General features: G+C 39.8%; 1 protein-coding gene across 1 annotated transcript; it reads left to right on the top strand.

Annotated features, from left to right (window-relative positions):
• Window positions 1-6,771: 6,771 nt before the first annotated feature.
• On the top strand, window positions 6,772-19,138 carry tgfa (transforming growth factor, alpha). The gene is made up of 6 exons (XM_064968074.1): window positions 6,772-7,201; window positions 9,295-9,459; window positions 11,244-11,358; window positions 14,377-14,526; window positions 14,866-14,975; window positions 16,178-19,138. The coding sequence occupies exons 1-6, from the start codon at window positions 7,159-7,161 to the stop codon at window positions 16,183-16,185; spliced, it is 591 nt and encodes a 196-aa protein (XP_064824146.1). The 5' UTR covers window positions 6,772-7,158; the 3' UTR covers window positions 16,186-19,138.
• Window positions 19,139-21,262: the final 2,124 nt, after the last annotated feature.

The following is a 21,262-nucleotide window of genomic DNA, read 5'->3' as shown; positions in this document are numbered from 1 at the left end:
GAGCGCTGAGCCGGCATCCTCCTTCCTGGCTGGATGCCCATTCTAGCTCGGCCAATGCGAGGAGCTGGAATAGAGCGCACCGGGCAAGAATAGCGCACTGGAGACACGGGTGCCTGACCAGTAACACGCACCCCACAGTAAGCACAAGGAGTTGGCTCAAGTCTCCGACCTGACTCTTACAATCTCCTCGTGTGCCCTCCCCCCAAAAAATCTGGGGGCTGCATCTCGGGCTTCCGTGCCAGCCGTGTACCCTCATATCGACGCCGTTCCTCCTGTGCTATCTCCACCTGCTTCCATGGCAGGGTCTTGTCCCCTCCCATTACCTCCTCCCAGGTCCAGGATGTACTCCACTCCTCTTTCTCCCGGGTCAAAGATGTCCACTCCTTTTTTAGCACGCTGCTTGGTCCTTTCTTGGTGGGTTGTTCTGTCACGTTCGTCATATTGATGAGACCAAGGCGCAGCGTGATAGGCGTACATACTACTTTAATAAAGAGAGAACACTGAACAAAACTATACTGAAGCTATATGACTAGTGCAAACAGGCAACTAAACATAGAATAATAACCCACAAACTATCCAAGGAATATGGCTACCTAAATATAGTGCCCAATCAGAGACAACGATAAACAGCTGCCTCTGATTGAGAACCAATCTAGGCAACCATAGACATATAAACAAAAAACCCTAGACAATGAAACTACACAAACCACCCTTGTCACACCCCGACCTAACTAAATAATAAAGAAAACAAAGATAACTAAGGTCAGGGCATGACACTGGGTTTCTGTACAGCACTTTGTGACATCAGCTGATGTAAGAAGGGTTTAATAGATACATTTCATTGATTGATAAAATTGACAACGTTCAAAAATACAACGTACAAATAAAACGTAATAAGCTTCTCAGTGAGGACAACATACCAAGGTTACCAGACATCCTTGTGTAAAAAGCTGATATTGATATTAATAACATTGCCTTCCAAAGTAGGCCAAAATGTATTAATCAAATAAGTCAAATTATCCTCCAAAGGGTACGCTCATGGGTCCAGCTATAAGAGCTCCGGCAGCCTTCCAAGTGAGTATATGGACATGATGCAAATCCAGAACAGGGTGACCTGTGGAACAGCTGAACATCCCAATGCTCCTGAAACATCTTGTTCACAAACTTCTGAATAAAGGGTAGAGGGAGCATACTGTATGTACACACATGGGCACATAGACACACACACACGGTTTACTTTCAGAAGAATTTTACTATGATGGGTGCATTCATTATGGCAAGGTTATAGCCATACCGACGAGTGCATCCAATGTCACTATAAACATCACATTTAAATCATTGCCCTGTCAGTAGAAACAAGTATAACTTTTTTTCTTCAGAAACACAAATGATAGGTTAGTTAGGTTAGATTAGATTTTCTATTTTCAATCAAAATTGTAACATTGGAACTATTCGGTCATCCATAAAGTCGTTGTAAAGTACTTGAGTCATACAGGTTGGCCAGGACGCAGAGCGCAGACCCCCAAAACATCTCTACTATAAGTACAGCAAATTTCCAATTGACATCAATGTGTGACATTTTGAAGTTTGTGTAGCCTGTAGGTCACCAAGTTGAATTGAGGAACACACACCAAGTTGAATTGAGGCACACAGTATTATAGGCTACTACCAACATCATTGGCTAATACTGATCAGCCTCTTCAAATGTTGCTGTCCAGCCAGCAGATGGTGCTGCATTGAAGGCTTATGAGTAATTGCATTTGATGAGTTTTCAATACAATACTTCAAAGTAAAAACAGTTGTAAAATACCAGGGTGGGTTGCAGCAACATGAATGAACACTTAAATGAAGGTTGATATATGAATCATGATGCATAAAACGTTAAACCTAGTATGGAATTAGTCCTTGTTACATTTAACCCTTCATCTAATCTAAATTTTCACTTTGAACCAGGATCAAATCTACTCTTGTTTCAAAATCTAATTTAAACTTAGATGAGGGTTTAATTATAAACTGCCCCTGGAGGTGGTTTAAGTGATCAAATTACATTACATGTATTTTTGGTATGACTACTAATTTGAGCTATTGTGACTTATCATGTTTCTATAAGTCAACTAGCCAGATATCTAATTTATTAATCTAATAGCAGTGACAAATCAGGGTGGGTTGCACCAACATAGATAAAGACTGCCAAAAATTGCTCTGTGTGACCACAGGAAAAGGTCAAACTAGGTTAAATCAAGACTGATTCATTAATCATGCTTAACAAAACTTCCTGGTTAAATTCAACCCTTTATCTAATTTTAAGTTAAATTTGCACTATTACTGTTGTCACATTTGGATATTACTACAATGTACTATCTATTTTTGAACCCATTGAACAAAATGTTTTTTCTTTTAGCTGTTCTCTCATTAACTTTCTGGTGGTAAATTAGTGCATCTCACTATAACTCATCTCCAAACAGACAATTCTCTCTGACATGTGTCAATATTATGCTTCCCAACAGACCCCTGTAGATCCAAAGCTCTAAGGCAACTGGCGAACTGCAGAAAGTAAGTGGTATAATTTTGTAGTGAATAAGTGTGCATAAATATAGTGGAGTAAACATTTACATTATGGGTCAAACACTTGGTGTCATGGGGCGACGTGTTCACACATTATAATGCAATTACAGGACCGAGCACAGTGAAGCATGATGACAATTCTGGTGACCCACTACCAATCTTCCTTTAAAAAAAAATAGGCACTGAGCAAATTTTAAGTCTGCTGAGCCTAAACTTGAACATTTACTGTGAACACTGAGGCTGCACTCGCTTTAAGTTACAGACAATGATCAAGTAGACTACTGAGGCTATTTGATCATAAAGTAGGTCTACCAGAGTGGCCTACCATCAAAAATAATGGAAAAAATGCATCCAATAACATTGTAACATGGAAATAGCTGTTCTATCATTCAGCCTACAGTAGTGGTGGTGTTCAGCAGCCAATGTGTGATGTTCAATGTAGGCCTACATTTTTTTTTTCACCTTTATTTAACCAGGTAGGCAAGTTGAGAACAAGTTCTCATTTACAATTGCAACCTGGCCAAGATAAAGCAAAGCAGTTCGACACATACAACGACACAGAGTTACACATGGAGTAAAACAAACATACAGTCAATAATACAGTATAAACAAGTCTATATACGATGTGAGCAAATGAGGTGAGATAAGGGAGGTAAAGGCAAAAAAAAAGGCCATGGTGGCGAAGTAAATACAATATAGCAAGTAAAACACTGGAATGGTAGATTTGCAATGGAAGAATGTGCAAAGTAGAAATACAAATAATGGGGTGCAAAGGAGCAAAATAAAGAAATAAATGATTTCATGAGCCTTTTGAAAAAAAACATGTTGGGATTGACATTAACCTGTTTATCTACTTGTCCTTCAGACATGGAGGTGACTGAAAATGTTGTTGTTTGATGCAAGAAACCATAAAATGCATTATTATTTCTATACCATTATAACAGAGAATCAGACAAATGATGCAACCCTCTGCCTATTGGCTACTTAGCTTATTCAAGCCTGTCTCAAAATACAATACTGCCCCTTTAAGACAAAAAAAGCTCTTTATCTGACTTGCTTTTCAAAAAGGTCTAAAAATGTACACACTTTGTGCTTTGTAGAAAGCAATCACTCCCCCATTGCTGACTATAAATGATCAACAACTAGGCTAATAACTCACTAACTTGTAAAGGATATGAACAAATGTCCACACATGGCTTCAGTACATGCAGCTTTGATCTCAAAACAAGCACATCGACTCACCACCACTCATGCTGTAAACACAGTCCAGTTCAAAGTAAATGGCATAGATCCATATATGGCAATGGTCTATTTGCATAGGCAGGGTAGCCTAGTGGTTAGAGCTTTGGACTAGTAACCGAAAGGTTGCAAGTTCAAATCCCTGAGCTGACAAGGTACAAATCTGTCATTCTGCCCCTGAGCAGGCAGTTAACCCACTGTTCCTAGGCCGTCATTGAAAATAAGAATTTGTTCTTGACTGACTTGCCTACTAAAATAAAGGTAAGAAAATATATATATTTTTACTTTGACCTGTCCGGTTTTAGGATATGTTGTTTGTTAAGCTGACAGCACATGTTTTATTTGATTGGGCACCATTTTAGGTTAGGGTATTTGATCGGAGAAACCTGCATGATATTAAGTGTCCGTTCAATACATTGCCATACATTTTATCTCCAGCCTGTAACTACAGAAAAGGCTACATACTCTTCTACCATATCCTGTATCTGCTACATGATTCATTTTAGATATTTATTTTTTTGACGGAATGTAGGTGGAGCGTCACAGCAATGCGTCTTTCCAACAGCACCCTGGAGAGGCGCATTGGCAATGGACAAGCAAAATATTTTGCTCACCTGCCTTTGACAAAGTGGGCATTGGTTATCACAGGGCGGCATCAGCGCTCAACTAAAAAGCCCATTATGCCACTGGTTGAGAGAAATTGGCATTGTTTTTGGGTAGAATTAAGTGAGGTTTTATGTGTTGTTGTTGGAGGTGCATCTTGGACACTTTAGCTAAGAAAATGCCGCCCGCCTAATCCTGCCTAATGAGTGGGCCGGCGGTGAGGGGGAAAACTCTAGAAAGTTGAGTGAAGTTCAATCTCGTGCTTCTCTGCACAGGCTGATAATTCTTCTGAGTGGCAGTCCCGGCACATTTGTGCAGCTTAAATGGAACATTGCCCACTACATAACCTCAAGTGTCAAATAAATGCAGTGTATCAGGGGAATACCATTGTTTATTAACCCTGAACCCATTATCCTGCAGATGGATATGAATTAAAGATGTTGATGTTTACTATTTCAAGACCAACATCCTTTTAATTTGGTTTGGAAATGTAAAAGAACATGCTCTGTATCTGGAGTTTTCTGAGTTTCAAGGTGCATGGGTGTTGTTGGATCAACATAAAGGGAATGTGCTCATTAACCTTTATCAGTTTTATGCTGATTTGTGAGTGTATTAAGTGGAGTGGAGCCAACTGTTATTGCACTATGGAAGCATAAGTATGCAGTATGCAGACATTGATTCTGTAAAATCTGTAGGCACATATGGGTGCACTAGACGTAGGCTACATACACTGAATAAAAATATAAACACAACATTCAACAATTTCAATGATTCTACGGAGTTACAGTTCATATAAGGAAATCAATCAATCAAAATAAATTGAAAAGGCCCTAATCTATGGATTTCACATGACTGGGAATATAGATATGCATCAGTTGGTCAAACATACCTTAAAAAAAAGGTAGGGGCGTGGATCAGAAAACCAGTCAGTATCTGGTGTGAGCACCATTTGCTTCATGCAGCGTGACATCTCCTTCGCATAGAGTTGATCACACTGTTGATTGTGGCCTGTTGAATGTTATCCAACTCCTCTTCAATGGCTGTGTGCAGTTTCTGGATCTTGCGGGTACTGGGACACGCTGTCATACACGTCGATCCAGAGTATCCCAAACATGCTCAATGGGTGATATGTCTGGTGAGTATGCTGAAGAACTGGAAAATGTTCAACTTCCAGGAATTGTGTACAGATCCTTGTGACATGGGGCCATGCATTATCATGCTGAGGTGATGGACGAGGATGAATGGTATGACAATGGGCCTCACGATTGCATCACGGTATCTCTGTGCATTCAAATTGCCATCAATAAAACGCAATTGTGTTTGTTGTACGTAGCTTATGCCTGCCCATACTACAGTATAACCCCACCACTACCATGGGACACTCTGTTCAAAATGTTGACCGCTTGCCCACACAAAGCCATACACGTGGTCTGCGGTTGTGAAGCCAGTTGGACGTACTGCCAAATTCTCTAAAATGACATTGGAGGTGGCTTATGGTAGAGAAATTAACATTCAATTATCTGGCAACAGCTCTGGTGGACATTCCTGCAGTCAACATGCAAATTGAACGCTCGCTCAAACTTGAGACATCTGTGGCATTGTGTTGTGTTACAAAACGGCACATTTTAGAGTGTACTTTTATAGGCCCCAGCACAAGGTGCACCTGTGTATTGACCATGCTATTTAATCAGCTTCTTGATATGCCACACCTGTCAGGTGGATGGATTATCTTGGCAAAGGAGAAATGTTCACGAACAAGGATGTAAACAATTATGTGCACAAAATTTGAGAGAAATACGCTTTCTCTCTGGGATTTTTTATTTCAGCTCATGAAACATGGGGTCAACACTTTACATGTTGCATTTATATTTTTGTTCAGTATAACTGCCCATATAAAAGCCACCACCAAATTGAAATATGAAACCCAGTCATTTGATTATTGAGTTATCATTACAAGATTCTTGTGATAAGTTTCATTTTACTCTAAAACATTCCCTAAAAACAACCTATTTTAGGTAACTGGAAGTGGGCCCGACAGAGAGAGCAAAGACAGAATGATATTGAATAATCACTCGCTCTTTCTCAATTCAATTCAAAAGTGAAATAAACAATTAACAGTAAACATTACTCACAAAAGTTTCAAAGGAATAGATACATTTCAAAGATTAAATGATGGCTATGTACAGTGTTGTAACAATGTGCAAGTAGTAGAGTACGAAAGGGAAAATAAATAAACATAAATATTTATCACTATCTCACGCCGCTCTCTCTCTCTCTGACAATTACATGTGTCCCATGATAGAGCTCCTCAGGGGACGCTACTGACAAGATTACGTGTGCCGTGCGTGAAAGGGTTTATTTCGACAGGAGAAGAGTGGAATTGTTTAGGGCATATGGACTTAACGTCTCCGTTTAAATGTAATACATATAAATCGAAACGAAGTATTTGAAGACTTGTTGGTTGATACACTTTAATGATGACATATCAGGCACGTCAACTCAGTTTGCACATGGCATTGGACAGTAATGAAGTTGCTGAATAGCGACGCACTTGCATTGTTTGAGAAATTTCTGAAGAACGTCAGTAGTAGCCTATAGTGGAGAAGCAGAAAGGTTTTTTTTTTTACATTTTAGACGACTACATTTCTCTCGCCTGCTGACGGATGCGTGCGTAGGCCTACAAAAATATTTATGGAATTGAACAGAGAACATTCGAATTTCGGAGGATTACCTTGATAGACAACCTTCATCATGATGAATCGGGCTTTCTGGGATGCGATATTTCTCATTACTGGTGAGTTCAATGAAGAAAAAAAAACAGTTGGTAAAATATTTTAATGTGTAAAATGTTAAATAAAAAAATGGATTTGAGTAAATTTGAATTTGCTATACCATAAGGGAAAAGGTCCTTATTATTTCCTAATAAACTAGCTTTGCTTCTGTAGACCATTTTCCTTACAAATACAATTCCTTACAAATAAAACCTCAACCAGAGGTCCCTGAAAAAGCAGGGAGAAACGACAATTGTAAATACTAAATATTAACAGTAACCTCTATCTTAATATTTTCGTGGGCATCAGAAAGGACAAAGTTGATACTCCAGGCCTATATAGCCAAACCTAGCCTACTCATACGCTGGGAATTTGGTTTCCAGGTTTGATTGAATATGGCTCCAATTTGTGAATTCTAACCATTTTTGTGGCTATTCCTCAGGGTCAGTGACATTTCACCTTTTCTATGAGAAAAAAGATGGTTGGCCGACCAATGAGCCACTGTTGATTTTTGTGATGTAGCATGCGTTAACTGTCAGTTCAGACCTATTCATAAGTTTCTAATGGCCTCGTCCTTTTAGTAGGGAGGGAATACTTGATCCTGCTACTGTTATTGTTTGTTCAGTCACACTGGCTTGTGTACAAAATATAGCCCTATTCCCTACACAGTGTACTAATTTTGACCAGGGGTCTTAGGGCTTGGGTTAAAAGTAGTGCACTATGTAGGGAATAGGGTGCCATTGGGGACAATCACTGCCTTGACACAGCATTCATTTGCCCACTCTGTTTCTGGACTTTGTACCTTGTTACTCGCACAGTGTCCTTAGCAAGACCACAGGGATGTCACCCATTTAACTGACACTCAGTATTTAAAATTGTTTTATTTTATTTTTAACTATCATTTGAAATCTCAAAGGGAAGAGCTTGCAAGAAAATGGCCCTTCTTGAAACCCGTATGACAGACTGCAACCATCTCTTATCTATCTGAGCAGTATGGTGATGGCTAATTTGATACTCAGCATTTTTATTGTCTGAGTGGCGCAGCGGTCTACGGCACTGCATCTCAGTGCTAGAGGCTTCACCACAGACCATGGTTTGATTCCAGGCTGTATCACAACCGGCCGTGATTGACAACAAGATGGCGCCGAAGAACATGGCTGACGTTTTACATTCTCCCAACCAATTGTGCTATTTTGCTAGTTTTTTTGTGTTTTTATTTTTTTAACTCATTGTGTACATAATGTTGCTCTTATGACTGAAAATAACTTCTTCTTGAACTGCACTGTTGGTTAAGGGCTTGTAAGTAAGCATTTCACGGTAAAGTCTACACTTGTTGTATTTGGCGCATGTGACAAATAAAGTTTGATTTTGATTGGGAGTCCCATAGAGCGGCGCACAATTTGCTCAGCGTCGTTATAGGGTTTGGCTGGGGTAGGCCGTCATTCTAAATAAGAATTTGTTCTTAACTGACTTGCCTAGTTAAATAAAGGTTCAATAAAAAATGCCTTTCTCCATATCAGTGAATACTTACAATATTCTAATTGTGTGATCTCTCTCCCAAGACCTGTCTATATTAAGACTATCCCAGCTTAGACCTATTATAGACCCATTGTAGTGTGTTCATCCTATTGCCACTCTTGGACTACTCAACTGGTAAGAGGAGCTCCAAACATAATGATAAATGTGAGCGGTATGAGCACAGAACATGCCTCAGCATGCAATCCACATTGAGCCCAGTGCGATATAAAAAAGAGAAGTAGTTAATTAGGATCAAGTAATAGAAATAAGATAATACGATTGCAGTGCAAAGATCTCCTGGCAAAAGCCAAGACATCGAACAGAAGAGGGAGGTGGAAAGCAATCATGGGAAATCCTATCCTCCCAATGGGGCAAAGTGGTTTAAGTCAAGTAAGTTTGATATGTGAACATGTAGTGGTTTGGAAACAGAAAACAAAAATCAGTGTTCTTAGGTAGTAACAAGTAATCTGGAGATGGCCTGTTTCCTGATTGTCAACTATTAAAGCCAACTGGAATTTTGTTAGTTTTTCACTGATCACTCTTGACATTATTACTTATGTATGTACTTTATCATTTCATAATCTGTTTCTTCCAATAGGTTCCCTCTTTACATATGGAACAGGCCAGGATAATTCCACTATTGCTACTAATTCTACAATGACCACCACACCTCCCGTAACTACCACCACTACCACTGTAAATGTTACTACCTCTTCTACTACCACCACCAGTATCACCACTACAACCACCATTCCAGTGAAAAGTATGTATTTGTGTGTGTGTTTTGTCTCTGTGTGTGTGGATGTGCAGGTGACTGCACACACACATTTTATAAATGCCTTTATAAAACCTCTACAGGGTGCTCCAGAGAATTGTTCACCTCTTCAGACTCATTAACTGGTGCCAATGGTAATTCAAGGCTTTTCTAGTGAAGAGTCAGATGGCAACAGAGAATGTATTTCAAAAGTGGACACATACTAAGCTACACATGAATTAATTGGTTTATTTTTTTCATAAATCTAGTTTCTCAGCCTGGATAGAATGTAGCAAAAATAATAATCAAGTAGCCTAAATCCCAGGCTACCAACTATCACATTTCCGTCATTATCTGCGAGGCACCATTTAAAATCCAGAAATGCCTAATGACTAATTTCCGTTCCTCCTAAATGTTATCCTCGACTGACTGCCAAAATCACATGAAGAGAGAGATGGATCTGTATCCCAAATAGTGCACTATGTAGTGAATAGGGTTCCATGTTTGACCAGAGCCCTATGGTCCCTGGTCAAAAATAGTGCACTATAGTGAATAGGGTACAATTTGGGACTCTGGTAGAGAGGGGCTGAAGGGTAGCTGGGGCAGATGCCTCAGGGAAGAACAGAGAGCTTTATACAGACTCTGAAAGAGAGAGGGGAAAAAGGACAATGCATGTAGGCTGGAATCCAACCAGCCATTTACTAATGGAATGGAGTGTGTTACGGTCGGTTGTACTGCAGCAGTCTGTCTGTTCATCCTCTCTCTCTTTCTCACTTACTCCCTCTCTTCCTCCCCCTCTGAATGCCACATTGTGACATCTGTTTTGGCTGCCCAAGAAAAGATACTCAGACTTTTGTTTGGGCCAGTCAGGTTGGAATTTGAAACCGTGACTGTATAGTTGATGAGTAAGAAATTTGTCCAGACACAAAAATGTGGTTACCATGTTCTTCCTGAGTTCTGACCTCTTCAGCTCATCCCAATGTTAATTTATTTCAGAAGATGAATTCTGTTGTTCTAGCCATAATAAATCAAGTTTGATTGGATGTAAAGGGTAGAGGAGAGAGGCTGTGTCTGAAAAGCTTACTAGCTGTCAAAATCCTTGTCTCCTCTGTCCTTGTTTCCTGAATTCCTCTCAATGCTCAATAGAGTAGAGCTCGGGAGGAGGGACCTTTTGATCCACTCCATAAGGAGGAAGCAAGGACATGAGGACTAGTAATCTTTTCAGACACAACCATGGAGTGAAAAGGGTGAGCGTTTTACTTTCTGGCTTCAGGGATGTGCTTTCTCCAGACCTCTAATGGGTTTGATGATGGACAGATGTTTTGTTTGCTGTGTCGTGGCACTGGGGATTTGACATGGGGTTAGACTTGTCCCTTGGAGGGCCCTGTCCCTGACATAAGCCATGACAACCCCAGTCACTCAGCAACGTAACAAAAGGCTTAGAATAAGTCTCCTCTGCCTCAGGAACTTCCCCAACTGGAGGCGTGGGAGTAGATTTTGACATTTTTGTCCAAGAATTAAGTTATTTTAGATCTATGACACTGACTGACCTATGGAGTTTTGGTAAGGCGTATGGCCAGGTTATTGGGCTCTTACAGTGTAATCCTACAAAGAGAGAAACGGCATGTTGGAGGCGATCAGTTTGAGAAAAGCTAAATGCAGAATTTCTAATCTTCATCACATATTGAGTAGTTATTTGGAATACAAGGTGATTTATAAATCATTGAGTACATGCAATCCAGTTGCACAATGTTTTAGAAATACCCTAAAATGTTATTCTTTCTCTCTGTCAGAGTTTGTTGCAGCAGCTGTTCGATCCCACTTCGATGACTGTCCTGACTCCCACAGCCACTTCTGTTTCCATGGCACCTGTCGTTTCTTGATTCTGGAGGAGACACCCGCATGTGTGTAAGTTCAACTTCTCTTTCTCTCTCGCTGATTCACGTACCCACATAGTTGAAATAAGGCTACGTCCCACAGTAAGGCATTGTCGTCATTTTTTCAAAATCAGGTGAATCATCATTGTGTTACTCAGTCTGTATGGGAAATTGTTCTTCGATAATGAACTTGTGACCTGTCCTTGCTGGTGACCTGTCACAAGTAAGCTGTAAAAGGCTAGCATATGTTGTAATTATTTTATTTTGAGTGGTCACCAGTTAGTAGGATTTATGGAGAGTTTGTTGGGTAAGCCACCCAGTTTTAGGTCTGTCTGTGACATCCAATTGCTTATCCCAGTTACTAATAATCATGTACCCATTAAGAAAATGACTGTAAAACTGTTACATCCCTGTGGATTGATAAGTAATTGAAAAAAATGTATGGTTGAGAGGGATGAGGCAAAGGGAATAGCAATTTAAGTCTGGCTGCACAACGGCTTGGCAAACGTACTGCAAATTGAGAAATCGTGACTAAACTGAATAAAAAGAAGAAGAAACTACACTATGAAACAAAGATAAATGACAAAGAATGATAGTAAAAAGCTTTGGAGCACCTTAAATGAAATTGTGAAAAAATGCAAACTCAGCTCTTCCATTCATCGAATCAGATGGCTCATTCATTACAAAACCCACTGATATTGCCAACTACTTTAATGTTTTTTTCATTGGCAAGATTAGCAAACTTGGGCATGATATGCCATCAACAAATTCTGACACTACACATCCAAGTATATCTGACCAAATTATGGAAGACAAGAATTGTAATTTTGAAATCTGTAAAGTGAGTGTGGAAGAGGGGGGAAAAAGTATTATCTATCAACGATGACAAGCCACTGGGGTCTGACAACTTGGATGGAGAATTACTGAGGAAAAGTGTGTGCCCTCAGGCCTGGAGGAAAGCTAAAGTCATTCCTCTACCTAAGAATAGTAAAGCCCCCTTTACTGGCTTAAATAGCTGACCAATCAGCCTGTTACCAACCTTTAGTAAAGTTTTGGAGAAAATGTTTTTTGACCAGATACAATGCTATTTTACAGTAAACAAATTGACAACAGTCTTTCAGCACGCTTATAGGGAAGGACATTCAACAAGCACAGAACGTACACAAATGACTGACTGGCTGACTGAAATTGACGATAAAAAGATTGGGGGGGCTGTTTTGTTCAGACTTCAGTGTGGCTTTTGACATTATCGATCATAGTCTGCTGCTGGAAAAACATACGTGTTATTGCTTTACATCCCCTGCTATATTGTGTATAAAGAGTTACCTGTCTAACAGAACACAGAGGGCGTGGAAGCTTCTCCAACATAATCCAGGTAGAATCAGGAATTCCCCAGGGCAGCTGTCTAGGCCAATCTTTACTGACAGTGTGTCTATGTATGCGGTGTATGAGTAAAGCCAGTGTGTCTATGAATGCAGATGACTCAACACTATACACATCAGCCACTACAGCAACTGAAATAACTGCAACACTTAACAAAGAGCTGCAGTTAGTTTCAGAATGGGTGGCAAGGAATACGTTATTCCTAAATATTTCAAAAACTAAAAGCATTGTATTTGTGACTAATCATTCACTAAACTCTATTAAATATTGTAATAAATAATGTGGAAATTGAGCAAGTTGAGGTGACTAAACTGCTTGGAGTAACTCTAGATTGTAAACTGTCATGGTCAAAACATATTGATACAACAGTAGCTAAGATGGGGATAAGTTTGTCCATAATAAAGTGCTGCTCTACCTTCTTAACAGCACAATCAACAAGGCAGGTCCTACAGGTCCTAGTTTTGTCACTCCTGGACTACTGTTCAGTCATGTGGTCAGGTGCCACAGAGTGACTCAGGAAAATTGCAATTGGCTCAGAACATGAATAATATGCATGTCAATCTCTCCTGGCTCAAAGTAGAGGAGTGATTGACTTCATCACTACTTGTATTAGTGAGAGGTATTGACATGTTGAAAGCACCGAGCTGTCTGATTAAACTAGCACACAGCTCAGACACCCATGTATACCCCACAAGACATGCCACAAGAGGTCTCTTCACAGTCCCCAAATTCAGAACAGACTGGGATGCACACAGTACCACATAGAACAAATGGCTATATGGAACTCTATTCCACATCAGGTAACTGATGCAAGCAGTAGAATAAGATTTTTATAAAAATGAAAAAAACACCTTATGGAACAGCGGGGACTGTGAAGCAACACACACACAGGCTCAGACATATGCATATATATATATACACACACACACACACACAATAACATACACACTATACACAAACGTACACATTTTGTGTTGTAAATAGTGGAGTATCGACCTCAGGGCACACACTTAGTGTGTTGTGAATTCTGTAATTAATGTATTGTCATGTTTTTCTAAAATTGTTTAACTGCCTTAGTTTTGCTGGACCCCAGAAAGAGTTAATTGGGATCCATAATAAATACAAATGCATCCAAAGTCTGTTTACGATCTGTTCTGTCAGTGCTATGTTTGTACACTGATTCGCTACAGTTCGTAGAGCTGGTTTGAGCATGATATGAATTTCACTGGCCTATGGAATTAGAGCGCAACAGTTCACTTCTCACTGAGTGAGATGAGCAGAAAAGGGAATTCCGTCCAGGGTTAGGCTCTTTGACCTAAACCCTTTACTAAAATGCTCTTTAGTAGCGACCTCTTGAGACACTTTATGGCATGTTCATAATACGAAGGGTATTGTATGGGTAGCAATATGATTCAAAATAGTTTTGCAGACTGAACTATTCTTTCTGAAACATATGGCTAATAGTTCTACTTACCTGTTCTACTTCATTAATCTCTACCTCTATTAGTCTCTTCCATAGAGATACAATATATTTATAGATGTTATATTTAATGCTGTGGTCTCTCCATTGCAAATGGAGTCAGTGAGTTTGTCAAACAGCCTTGAAGGATCAAGTCCATGCTGCTGTATGAAGTTTTATGTCCTTTCTCCACTTCATGTTTGACAGGTGTCACCAAGGCTTCGTAGGGATGCGATGTGAGCACGCTGACCTGCTAGCTGTGGTGGCCACCAATCACAGGCAACAGACAGTTGCCACGGTGCTAGTTCTGTGTGTGATTGGTTGCGTCTTGACGATGCTGCTCTGCACCCTTTTACAGTAAGTACATGATGTCTGCTTAATAGGAAAATCTCTCCATGACTTATGCCATTATGCCACAACCACACTGTGCTTAACCAACCACACTGTGATTCTGCTCAATGTGTTGTCCCACAAGAGAACAGCAATCTCCCTCTGACACTGCCCATTCACTGAGCCTACATACATTGTGTAGACATCTGCGTCATTACACTATGATGAACCAAACATACTGCACATGCTACCATGATGAGTTTGTCCATGAAGTAAGATTAAAAACCCTCCACTAGTCTTTAGAAGGTCATTTGGTGTGTTGACCTGAAATCATTTGTCATGAAGAGTTTGTCCTCTCTCTCCCAGTTGCTGGTGGAGGCGGGACGGTTTGGGGCGGAGGCACAGACTCCACTGTGCCCCAGAGAAACAAGGCAGTATGCTGAAGGGCCGAGGGTCCTGCTGTCACTCTGAAAGTGGTACAGACTTCAACTTTTCATTTTGTACTTTTACCTAGTTTTGTCTTTTGTCTGTTTCACATTCTCAACTGTTATCATGTTTGAAATGTGAAACTACAGGGTTTCTAATTATGGTAGTCGGTATGGGGTATTTTTGTAATCAACTGGAGAGGGTAGATGGCTATGAGCCTTAGAGGTCGGTTTAATGGCCTACTGTGTCCAATCTGCTGAAGCATACTGAACCTTTCTCTGTGCATATAGGACCCACCTGGTTTGATCATGACCGTATTAAAGGCTCACGCGGTGTATGGGAACCATTGAGGTGTTGCTGACACTGCTGTAGCTAATGGATGTTTCCTGTCCTTTACATCCATAGACATGTAGAACTCTCACTTGAGGTCTCTACTCTAGCTCCCACACAGGGTTATGAGAACACTATACTGAGAAAATTGTTGTGCCCATATTAGAACAGGGTTCTCTATAGACTATGCTATTAAGGCTATGCTTACTACTGTACTCTGTCCCATGCTGTATGAACTTTGAATGTTCTTGACTCGTGTTTTGGGGGAAGTACACACTAACAACATTATCATCACACCCAGACCGCAATGTCAATCAAATTATAAACCACCTTCCTCCATAGATATACTGTACTGTAGTTAGATGCTTGAAAGACTCAGGTCTTCTCAGTGGCCTCTCTTACCCAGCAGTGGCATGCTATGGGTCTATCTGATGGTTATGCAAACCCAGGACCAATATTTCCTTAACTTCTGCCCCCTCATGTAAGTTTCCTATATCATGTAGAAATTTGACTTCATCTGAAACACAATTTTAGAATATAAGGTACTTTTCTGATATAATTGAATGACATGTTCTGTTTCTACTTTGTCCTCACATCCCTTATTCACAAGGTACCATTGGGATTGTGTTTTGTTGTTTTTAGGTGGCCTAGACGACAGACTTTATCTCTGTTTGGTGGGATTGTGTATTTTTATTGTAGTCCAGATCAGGGGTTATACACACAATGGTTGGAAACTCATCTCTCATTTAAAACAGCGATCAGACAATTCTCATGGAATTGTCTTCAAACCTTAGTGCATAGAATAGACTGTAGTGACTTTGAGCATGACTTCTGAGTCTCCATACCACATTGTCCTTTTTACAAAATGGGTTGATATGGCTATCTGATTTCCTTGTTTTTTTATCTTATAATTTCCCCTCAGTGGTGTAAGAGAAGAACTCCTGCTTGGAACGCCAGGGATTTTCATGATGGGCTGCCTGCTCTCTTCCTCTGTCTATTCAATCCTAAAGACTGCTGGGACATATGGATCATACCTAAGATGGGCATCAGACACCTGGCTAATAACATCCTCATAAGACTGAGAGGGAGTAGAGACCCCCTCTATCTCTATTACCAGACCAAGGGAGGCCCATTTGATGTGGGTTTCATGTCGTTTCAGAACCTCCGCACACTTGGAATACTGTGATCTCACTACTGTTTTAATGCATGGAGGAGAAGGGATGGGAACTGACCGGTCAGAAATACCAAATTCTCCGGGAACAGCTCTCTGGAACTGGACTCCTGAACAGATACCCTCTAAAGTGTGAGCGCTTAGTGTGACATCATCACTGTAAAGATGATGAAGTCAAGGACATGACCAGGAACATGCTGGACATAAGAGAAGTACTTTTGACAACTTGGTGTCCTGTGGGGTTTTTGGCACATGAAAGCAACTATTTCAGATCTTCAATTTTTGAGAAGCTAAACACAAGCTAAAAACACAATGAACAATTGTTTCATCAAAACTTAAAGCGCACAGAGATTTAGGTGGGGCAAGAACATTTTAGTTTCTGTTTTAAGCAAGGGATATTGACATACCTCACCTGACAAAAATGGGAGATTGCTACTGGGACTCTTTAACCCCACTGTGGATTAAGGACCAATGGTGGGACTTGGACATAGATATGGGAGAAATTAAATGCATGCAAAAAAGTAGATATAAGAGGACTGTATAATCTCCAAAAACATTGCCAACCTATAGTCCCTTAGTAACTTATCTCATTATTATCATAGTATCATTATTCCTGATATGCCTGGATTTCTATGAGTGTGCACATTGCATTGTACCTCAGATATTGTAGTGTTGGTGGTTTCTTTCCATTCCTGCACAAAACCTGCATTACATTTTCCTCTGCCTCAGAGGTTTGAGTGAGTGATGCACATACAAACAGACATTGTGTTCCAGCACTTGTTTTATGCACATATGTTACTGGGAACATTGTATGCATGAGATTCTTATTATGACCTTTTCTAGATGTACACTTCATTGTATAGTAATGTTTTCTTGTGGTACACGTCATACCAAGCTTGCGCACGATTGCATAGCACACTTCTGCACTTAGGTTTCTGTTACTTCACATGTGAGAGATGCCAAATGCACCTGAAGATCTTACATGTCTGATAGAGCACAGAAAGACTCAGTTCTGGGTAATAACACTGTAACCGAATGATTGAGACTCAGATATTTCACGTTAAAATATATGTAAAGGAAAAAACAATAATTGCAAAGTTAAACAAACCATACAGTTATGCACAGATCTACTTTGAACAACTTCCACAGAAAATGTTACAAAAACATATTTAATTGATGGACAGTGCAGATGCAAAGTTTGGTAACAGAAGGATAGTTTGTGCTGTTTGTGCCATCATTCTTTTACCAAACGTTGTATATGCACTGTTCTTCAATGTATTTATTTGTATGTCAAAGTAGTCCTTGTGCATAGCTGTATGGTTTAACTTTGCAAACAGTTTTTTGTTTGACATACATTTAAAGTGAAACCTCTGTCCCAGCATCACTGTTACCTTGGAATTGCCCTTCTATAGGGTGCATCCAGCCATGCATACACAGGACCCTGTTTCTATTTATGAAACATATTACACAGCACAGTGTTTTGTATTTATTGCACACCACAAATATGCACAAAACACAGCTTTTAGCTGGAATGACTTGTTTATTAACTGGAAATTGTGCAACACTTTTTATAGAGCATCATTTTTAGAAAGTGTTAAAACCACACTTTACAGATATGGTACAATAGATGTCTGAATAAGAAAACATGGTGGAAGTAGAGTGCTGAAGCATATGAATGGCAATTATTGTACAGTTTTGGACAAAAATGAATTGCTGAAAAACAAATACTTGGGGAAAAGAAAGTTGGATGGAGACCTGCTTTATATTTATTTATAAATGTATATATTTAATTCAGACATTTTGTCTATGATTATTATACCAGAAGCCTACCATTTGGTGGAAATGGAAAGCAGCCTAAAACCACATTTTGAAGTAAATAATTGTTTGGAGCTTTCAAGTGTATTAAAAATGTGCAAGAGATGGTGAAAGAGAATTGAAGTAGGAGGGGTAAGCATGGAAAACACACCTATGGAACAATGTCAAGTTGTAAACTTTACAAATGAAATATAATCCGTGCACTCATGTTTTAATTTGAAGAGAATAAGGATCATGGACTACAGTATTAACTTCAGACTTGACCTTGTCAATGATTAACCTCTTGGATATTCATCAACAGTACAACTGTACTGGATATTTTTGTTGGAACTAACCAGTTGTATGATGATGTAATGTCCTTGACTTATGTTTTTTTTCTTTTTCAATGAAGACTGAAATCTGTAAAGGTGGCTGTCTCCCTGCTGTTTTCTGTTGCACAGTAACATAGCAAGACGTCTACTCGCTAACAGAGGAGAAAGGGTCAATAATGAGAAGCTAGTGGATTGTTGGAACACAGTGTGGACTTACACCCATCTATATGACCCACTTTTTGATCCTCACTTGACTTTCTCTCTTCCTCCATACTCTATCCATTGCGTGCCGCTACTTTCACCTCTCCTCTTACGGCAGTTGCCTTCTTTATTCAGAGCTCTGTCCACCCCCCTTCTACTGAATATTTTAAAAGGCAGAATAAATGAGAAAAAACTCTAAACAAAACCTCAGGCACAATTGGGGAATAAAGAGCCTCGGTCCTGAGTGCTTTATTTTTAGCTGAGGGAAGGGAAGGAAAGGTTTTATTCTATTTACTTCCATGGCTATTTGTTTGCTTGTTCCTTGTTGAGTGAGAGTAGATGTCGCTACAAGTAAAAAATAAACTGTGCCTGTACTTGTTCAGTGCATGAGTATAGCCTGTGTGACGTTGACTCACTATCTCCATTCATTTGGCTTTTTCCGTTGCAGATGTCTTTTGCTTGACCACCACCACCACTCGTATCCATCTTTTGCCCTACCCTTCCTGTTTCTCCCTCCACGTGCTTCGTTTCCCAATCCCATTATGTTAACAATTGGATTTGTGTGGAGTCCTTAATAGCCGTTTGGCTGAGCTACTAAACCCAGCTTTGAATTAAGAAGCTCTTTTGGGGCATCCCTCCCTATGGATACCACTGGAGGCTGGTTGCTATTTAATTGGTGAGGATGGACTCATTCCAATGGCTGGAATGGAATAATATCAAACACATGGTTTCCACGTGGTTGATACCATTCCATTCACTCTCTTCCAGCCCTTATTATGAGCTGTCCTCCCCTCGGCAGCCTCCTGTGATAGATGCACAAAAGGCTTACTGTGTGATAGAATGGATAGAAAGAGGAGGATGATCAGATGGAGGGAAAGGGGAAAAACCAAAGGCCAAGCTCCAGTTCAGCTGTTATGGCCCTATAATGGAGACAATGATTTTGCCTAAAGCACTTTGGTGCCTCTCAGGGCCATCCTTTTCTTTTGGTGTTGGTTTTGAACTTCTGACCATCCTCTCTGATCCTAACCCAACATTCCCAGCATCTGCCTTGGCGCAGATGGCTAGGCTAGGAATAACAGTATTAGGGTTAAGTGAGCAAGCTCCAACTCCCCCGCCTAGCTGTCCATCCTCCCAGCCCGATGTTTCCTCTCTCCCCCTCTGATATAATCGCTGATTGTGCTCATACACATCATCATGATCTCTGCACTCAACATGTATGTAAACGCAGGCACTCTTCAATGGGATGTTACTTTGTAAAAGGGGATCTATTGTTTCCTCAGTAACGGCTTAACTCTTCCATTGACGCAGTGCATGGTTATGTCGTGTCTTTGGCACCATTAAATTTAATACTTATTTTATAAAATAAATTCTCTATGATTATTATTATTATGTGATTAAATTAAGCATGTAAATGTAACTAACTTGGAAGTATGGGCACCAAAGAAAATCTTCAGATTACAAAGTTATAATTTTCCTAATATAACTCTTCACATATTAAAATATCTGATCAATTAGTCTAATTAATGAATTGTTCTTTACCTCATGTTAGTCTCATTCCAAACGTCGTAAATTGTTGGTTATCTGCATGAACCCAGCCTCTAATATGATTCATCCATACATCAATTGTCTTAATCATTTATTTATTAACTAAATAAATAATCACAAATGCATAAACAAACATATGGTTACAAGGAAATGATAGGGGAGATTCCCTAGTGGGCTAAGCCGATATAATGGCTTGGTGGAGAAAGGGAAGTGTGTGTGGACTGAGAAGGGTGGGAAAGACAAGAGTCGCTACACAGTTGATAATTATATTAATTGAAATGTTAATCCTCTGCACATGAACGCTCACTCATTCGGGAATAATTGCAATCTATATATATATATATATACGCTCTGTGTGTCATCTTGATCTCTGTTGGAATCATCCGTCTTTCTGTTGGAAAGTTCATCCAAGCGTCTCTCTGCTTCCCTGAAGTCTTTCTTGGTTAGAATAGATACTTCAGAGTACCATTCAGAAATGTTCTTATAGAATAGATGTTTCGGCAGTTGTCGGTCTTCACATCCCAGGTTAACAATTTCTAGCTGCGGACTGGTAATTAGTATCTAAGATTTGCTCTTATTCTGTTGAACCATTTCAACAACCATTACAACCTTGGCTTGTACTGAGGTTTTTGTGGTCACTACTCAAACCTTTGCCCCCTCAGCTGACCGAGGTAAGCATGGTCTGAAGAGGAATTATTCAGGTGGGTTTTTTATTCGTAACAGTAGAGAAGGGCTGTTCCATGACGCCAGATCCTGTCTGTGCTCATGGGGGCGGGCCAATGACTTAGTTAAACTTTAAAGGGAATACAATTCTCTCACATTTAACAATTTCACAAATAGTTTAATCTTTACTCATCTCATTCATTTTATACAATAATTAGACGCAAACCTCATAATGGAGGCACCTGTATAAACAGAGATATGGTAATGTGGCTGTGTTGTCTTTCATGAGGTCACAAACATG

This window comes from Oncorhynchus masou, chromosome 6 (assembly GCF_036934945.1).
Source record: "Oncorhynchus masou masou isolate Uvic2021 chromosome 6, UVic_Omas_1.1, whole genome shotgun sequence".
Taxonomy (NCBI): domain Eukaryota; kingdom Metazoa; phylum Chordata; class Actinopteri; order Salmoniformes; family Salmonidae; genus Oncorhynchus; species Oncorhynchus masou.
The sequence above is the reverse complement of the archived record's forward strand: the minus strand, read 5'-3'. Positions and strand labels throughout refer to the sequence as shown.

Coding starts and splice junctions, on each gene's coding strand:
- tgfa (XM_064968074.1), top strand. CDS start 7,159: ATGATGAATCGGGCTTTCTGGGATGCGATATTTCTCATTACTG. Junction 7,202..9,294: donor TGCGATATTTCTCATTACTG/GTGAGTTCAATG, acceptor TTCTTCCAATAG/GTTCCCTCTTTACATATGGA. Junction 9,460..11,243: donor AACCACCATTCCAGTGAAAA/GTATGTATTTGT, acceptor TCTCTCTGTCAG/AGTTTGTTGCAGCAGCTGTT.